Source organism: Monoraphidium neglectum, assembly GCF_000611645.1.
Source record: "Monoraphidium neglectum strain SAG 48.87 unplaced genomic scaffold scaffold01831, whole genome shotgun sequence".
NCBI classification, from domain to species: Eukaryota; Viridiplantae; Chlorophyta; class Chlorophyceae; order Sphaeropleales; family Selenastraceae; genus Monoraphidium; species Monoraphidium neglectum.
The window spans coordinates 6,822-12,823 of NW_014011797.1; the positions used below are offsets into that span (position 1 = coordinate 6,822).

The 6,002-nt window shown below is 64.9% G+C and overlaps 3 protein-coding genes across 3 annotated transcripts; 1 reads left to right on the forward strand and 2 right to left on the reverse strand.

Moving 5' to 3' along the window:
- Positions 1–1,923: 1,923 nt before the first annotated feature.
- Positions 1,924–2,924, forward strand: MNEG_9138 (hypothetical protein; the record flags this gene model as incomplete). The annotated part of the gene is made up of 3 exons (XM_014042390.1): positions 1,924–1,981; positions 2,220–2,371; positions 2,679–2,924. The coding sequence occupies 3 exons, from the start codon at positions 1,924–1,926 to the stop codon at positions 2,922–2,924; spliced, it is 456 nt and encodes a 151-aa protein (XP_013897844.1).
- A 29-nt stretch (positions 2,925–2,953) lies between these two features.
- Positions 2,954–4,126, reverse strand: MNEG_9139 (hypothetical protein; the record flags this gene model as incomplete). The annotated part of the gene is made up of 6 exons (XM_014042391.1): positions 2,954–3,004; positions 3,219–3,369; positions 3,578–3,657; positions 3,680–3,790; positions 3,934–3,981; positions 4,124–4,126. The coding sequence occupies 6 exons, from the start codon at positions 4,124–4,126 to the stop codon at positions 2,954–2,956; spliced, it is 444 nt and encodes a 147-aa protein (XP_013897845.1).
- A 721-nt stretch (positions 4,127–4,847) lies between these two features.
- On the reverse strand, positions 4,848–5,098 carry MNEG_9140 (hypothetical protein; the record flags this gene model as incomplete). Its single annotated transcript, XM_014042392.1, has 1 exon — positions 4,848–5,098. A coding segment is annotated over one exon (251 nt), but the record flags the coding sequence as incomplete, so codon positions are not given.
- Positions 5,099–6,002: the final 904 nt, after the last annotated feature.

Consider the following 6,002-nt stretch of genomic DNA (forward strand, 5'->3'; position numbering starts at 1 on the left):
GGCGACGGCTGCTCGGGCCCGCGGCCCCGCAGCTGCTGCAGCCGCCGCAGCAGCTCTGGCGGAAGGCTAGCTGCCGCCGCCCTCTGCTGCGGCTCGACCGTTAGCAGCTCTGCAGGGCGCTGGTGGTCACCTCCGCCGCCGCCGCCGCTGCCGCCCGCACCCTGCCCCTCTGCTTCCGCTGCGCGACGCCGCTGCATCAGGATGTGCAGCCTTGCGGCCGTGTCTGCGGGCGCCGCTGCTGCCGCTGCGGCAGCAGGCGCGTCGGGTTGCCATTCCATAAGTAACCGCGCCTGCCTGCTCAACACGGGAGATGCCACGACGCCTTCGGGGTCAACGGCAGCCGCTGCACCCTTTACAATCCTCAGCTTGGTCCGCTGCTGGCCGGGCCTGCGGCCGCAGTTGCGTCCGCCGCCGCTGGCGCAGGCACTGCCGCCGCCGCTGCGGCCGTGCTTGGGCCCGGGCCCGAGCTGCCTGCGGCGGGGGCGTGGGCTTGGGGGCTGGGGGCGGGCCCTCCCAGGACTTGCAGGGCGCGGCGTATGTCTGCAGCCCTGAGGGGTGGGGGCGGCAAGAGTGCCAAGGGGGTCAGCGCTCGCAAGACGCTGCCGGTGGCTTTGAGGGCCCCGCCTCACCAACAGGCCCGAACACACTGATCAGCTGCGTTCAGGCCGCGCATCCACCCGCGGTTGCAGGATAGCTTAGGTCCTTGGGTGCGCCAAATTCCCCCGCAAGCCTTGGCCCCGCAGGCCTCCTCACACCAGCCCCGTGGTCCAGACATGATTGGAGTAACCACTCTGCCGGGGTGACGCGGCCACACCTCTGAGTCAGCTCGTCTAGCTCTTGGTCGTATGCAGACAGGTCAGCAGGCAGCAGGCCCAGGATCTGGGGTAAGCCGCGCCAATTGGGGAGGGCAAGTGGGGGACAGCAACGTGTTTGGTTTGTGAGCATCGCAGAAATGCCCGAGTTGCAGGCTGGCCACCCGGCGGCGCAGTGCAAGCAAGGCAGCGTCGCTCTAGGCTCGCGCTTGGCACTGCGTTGGGGGCCCTTGAACTTGTGCGGTTTGCGCAGCGCGCCGTGCCGCGTGGCGCTGCGGGTGGAAGGTTGATCCTGTTGGTGCGGGGGCTGATTTGTTGGCGTTTCGGTGTGTTTGGCGCGCACATGCGGCGCACCTCCTTGGTCCGGTAGACGCCAGCCTCTCGTGACAGCAGCGCCCGGCTGGCAAGCCCGATCTGCGTCCCACAATGGCGCCAGGTTGACGTTGCATGTGCGACGTGTGCATGGACGGTGCCCCATGCAGCGCCCGTGGAGCAGCAACATATGCAGGCAGTGACGCCCTCGGCCGCCTGGCACTGCCGGTGAAGTGCTCGCCTGCTTGCTGTCAGCGTGCAGTATGCCTGGGATCTTGTCTATGGTGGTCACCAGCCCCTGGAGCTTGTCTGCAACCCGTTCCTTGTGCTGCTGAAGTTCCTCGTGGGGCCTGGATGGAGCGGCAGCTTCTGTTGATCTGTTCATGGAAGCGTGCAGAGACAAAAGACAGAGCAGCTCGACCGGAAAGAGCCACACGGCCTATACAATACTGGGAATACGAACACTTCCCGATTTTCATCGCAGCTGCCCGGCGTCGTTCAAGTGTCGCCGCAGGACTCCAACCCCACACAGTTGTTATCTGCGCTTCCTATCACTCAAAATTGACCTAGTACGCCAGCTGCCAGCAGCAGCGCTGCAACACGAGGCGGCGGACAGCGGCAGTCGGCAGCGGGCGGCGTCGGAGCGCCAACAGCGGCGGCGGCGGGCGCTGAAAGGAGCCAAGGGACATTGCTGCCAGCGCAATTTCGTGCAGGCGTACGCACAGAGGGCGCAGCAGCTGGGCCCCTGAGCAGGAGTGTGAAGTGCATCAGCCAAGCGTGGGCGAGACCGGCGGCGGCAATGTCCAAGAAGAACAACAAATCCATCAAGGCCAGGGCTTACCAGCATGACTTAGAAAGTAGGCTTCGATGCCGTTTGTGGTGCTGCAAGCATGCCCACGGTGCCTGCTGCGCTGCAGTCGCTCGCGCCGCTTTGCCGATTTCGCACCTGCAGCCCGCGCTTGCCCTCCGCAGCATTGCCCGCTGCTTCGACCAATCGCACCCGCTGCCGCTGCCTGTTCTCCTGCGGGCAACATCCCAGCCTTAAACCTGCGGGCCGGCGTGACCGCGAGCACCGACCGTACCGCGCGCGCGCAGGGGAGCGCCTGGAGCGGGAGCGCCTGGCCAAGCAGGCGGAAAAGAACGAGCGGAGGCAGCAGCGGCGGGAAGAGCGCGCGGTGGCGAGCGGTGGCGTGGCCAAGAAGACGAAGAAGAAGGCGTTCCGCATCCGCAAGGGCGTGCAAATCAAGGTCTGGGGGGGGGGCGGCGGCCTGGGCGGTCTGCCTGTGTTTGGTGCCACCCAATCTGGGTGTGTCACAGCTTGCTTGGCAGTGTGATGCACACGGTTGTGTTTACACATGCGGCACGCGGTGTGCATGGGGATGGTTACTGCGGCAACTCCGGAAGTCTTTGAGACATCAAGTGATGCGTCGTTGTTGTGTCCAGCTTCAGAATGGGCGGTTGTCGCCCGCGCTTGCCGTGCCACTTTGCATAGCGGGCACCCCACCGTCCGCCGTCACCACCGCAACCGCGGCACCATCGATGACGGCATCACAGGGCATCAAGGTCACTGACTCTGACAGCAAGAAGAAGCTGCTGAAGCTGCTCAAGGCCGAGCAGGCCGCCAAGATGGTGGGCATGGAGGGCCCGGGCGCGAAGAGCGGCAGCGGCAGCAGCGTCAAGAAGGCAAAGGGCTCAAAGAGCTCAAAGGACGGAAAGGATTCAAAGGATAAGAAGCGGCCGAAGGCCAAAGCGGCGGCAAAGAAGGCCAAGCCGGCCAAGCCCTCGGCGATGGAGACGTGAAGGCGGCGGGCGCCCGGCGCGCGGCTGGGTCACTGCGGCTGTGCTGCGCCGTCGGGCGGCATGGCTGCAAGTTGGGCCTCCTGCGGGTCCGGAAGTTTGGCGTGGCGCTGTCTGATGGTGCGCCAATTCTGTAGTCGCAGCACATGCACATCGACCATGAACCTTGTCGTCTGCTCTGTCTCCGACCCCAACAAACCGTTCCACCTGTTGTCAATGCCTATGCTCTGGCGCACCGCCCGCCTGCGGCGCGGTGTGTACCCAGGGCGCCTGTTTCGATCTTTTCGCGCCCCGCACCTTTGCCATTGCGGTCGTGAGCTCCAGCTGCTGCCTCAGCGCCGCCTTGAGCTCCTGGAACTCGCTCTTCAGGGCGTCCACCTCGCCGTTGAGCTCCGCGCGCAGCTTCACCACCTGCGGCCCGAAAGTTGCGGTTCCATCGATGCTTTTGCTTCGCCGCACGTTGAGGCGTGTGTGCAGCGTTGGTCATTTGCCCTTGCGCTTGCCCGCGTGGGTGAAACATTGTAAATGGGCAGCGGCATCGAGAGCCCGACCGCAGCCGTGCGCGTTTGCAGGGCTGCTGCCCCTCAGCGTCTATAATCCTTTCCTGCGAACCCCGCTGTGCGTTCCGCCACCACTGCCGCGGCCGCCGACGCTACTGCTGCTGTTGCTGCTGCTGCTGCCTCCGCTGCTGCTGCTGCTGCTGCTGCTGCTGCTGCTGCTGCTGCTGCTGCTGCTGCTGCTGCTGCATGTGTGCGCACCTCTGCCTTGTACGTGTGCACCTGCCCGTCCAGCCGCCGCCGCCACTCCTGCAAGTCTGTCTTGAGCGACCCCACCCGCTGCATCAGCTCATCCTTTTGGGACTGCAGCTCCTGCGCAAGGCGCGGGCCCAGAGGGCGCAGGGAACGAACTCGTTGGCACCTGGAAGGCAGCAAGCGACCGTGCTGCTGTGTGCCAAGGATCCCACCAGTTGCGCGTTGGTCAAGCGGGGCAGTCAACCATGGGCGCGGCACACCTTCAGGTAGGCAGACTCTATGTCAACGTCGGTCTCGTCTCGGTTGTCCTGAAATTCGGGACGAGCAGGCCGTGAGGGCATGGTCAAGCATCAAAGCGGCGAGCATGTGTGACGCCAACACGGTCGCCTGCGGCGAGGGCCTTCGCTACATGGTGCACGCTCACAAGGGTCGCTTTCTTATTCAACGCACCATCGCCTTCTCCTTCTTTGTCAAAGGTCGGGTGTCGAAGAAGCGCGCGAGAGGGCGAGGTGATGTTTCAGATCCACAATCTTGAATTCAGTGTATCTGAGGAATCGAAGGTCGTATGTAGGCAGACGAGGCTGCTGAAACAACTGTGCCCGAAGTGATCTGGTGAAGCGCGGCGCTTGAAAGCCACACACATTATAACAAAGACTCTTGCAGAATATGCTGGCCATACAATGACATCGTACGGTACTGCAGCGAACGACCACCTGGTGGCAGCGCAAGCGGCCCATCTGTCGCTGTGACGCATTTGCAACTGCTAGCCACATTCGGCATGCCCGACGCTTGAATTGGGGCGCTGAATCACCGTATCTGTCAGTGGTTCTGGTCTCTTTGGCAATACCAAATGCGCCTGATTGTCTCTTTACCCAGGCGCTAGCGCATGGGTGTCCTCCGTTGTCATGTGCACGTGTCCTGTGCAGTTTGGACAACCATATGGCCTAGACCCACAACGCGCGTGCACCTTCTGCCTGCTGATTTGGCATGCATTGCGAGCGATAGCTTTGACAATCGTGTTGGGCGGCAGGCCCCCAGGATAGCTGCCGTGTGACGTCCACAAAGCCATGTCAAACCCACCTGATGTATTTGGCCGCTTTGAGACAGTGCACAGCCGTGTAACAAACGATGTGTAGCCGCGCCTAACGCAGAGCCGCGAGCGGACGGCACCTTATTAGCCGTCCTCTTCCATCGCCGACCCCAGCGCGCCCGCCCACGCGCACGCCGCCTCCGCGCCCGCCTGCGCCTGAGCGTGCTCCGGCCCTGCCCCGCCCTCAGGCGGGCCGCCGGCGCCGTTGAGGCCGCGGTGGCCGCCGCCCCTGCTGTCGCCGCGCAGCAGGCACAGCGTGGCGTGCAGGGCCGCGGGAAGTTCTGCCATGCTGCGGACCTGCTGGCGGGCGTCTATGCTGATGAGGGCGGAGGGGTCTGTGGAATTGACGCGAGTGCGGGGCGGGGTGAGGGACGGTTGGGCGGAAGGGTTGGGCGGCACTACAAGCTTGTGTGAGCGTGTGTGAATCAGAGTTCATGTGAACACGTGTGCGTGCATGTGAGTGCTGGGCAAGCATGAGCAATGAACAATCCTCGTCCCAATGTGTGAGCCTCGCGAACGCCATGCCACCAGCGACAACAGCTCCCTCGCAGCAGGAACAAAAAGCAGGTTCCGCGCGCCCCGCCGCCCCTGGTTGAGCCGCGCCGCCCCCTCAATGCGCACCGGCGTCAGCTGGCGCCGCCCCCTCGATGCAGAGCGTGCTGCTCGACAGAAGCAGCAGCACCGGCGTCGCCGCCTTGCCCGCGCCCGCGCCCGTGTCCGGCCACACGGCACCGTCGGACTGGGCAGCCGGGGCCGTGGAAGGCGCGGGCAGCAGCTTCAGGGCTGAGCTGTACGGGGCGCAGGAGGCCAGAGTCTGCGGCAACACGCCTGGGCAGGCCGCCAGCTGGCGCGGAATGGGAGGAGGCGGTGCGGGCGGGCCGGACGGGGTGGGACAGGTGGGGCACGAGCGATGAAGGGGCGGAGCTGCTTCGAGCGGCGCGCGGTCGGGCGAACGGCTGCAGGCGGGGGCAAGTTTTGCAAACGTCTGTGGCAACCCCCCTGGATCTGCGCCGCAGCCGGCGCGCACAAGCGCCTGACATGGAGCCGCGCTTGGCGTGCCCGCGGGCAGCCCTTGCAGGGTCTATGTGCGTGTTCAGATCTTTATCGTGCCCGCAAATGGCGTGAAAAGAAGGGGTGAGTCGTAAACCGCACCTGTCGATCCAGCTCAGCCCTGAGCAGCTCCCGGGAGCTGCCATGCACGATCCACCGCCCCAAAGCCGCCACCAGCGTCGGCCGAGC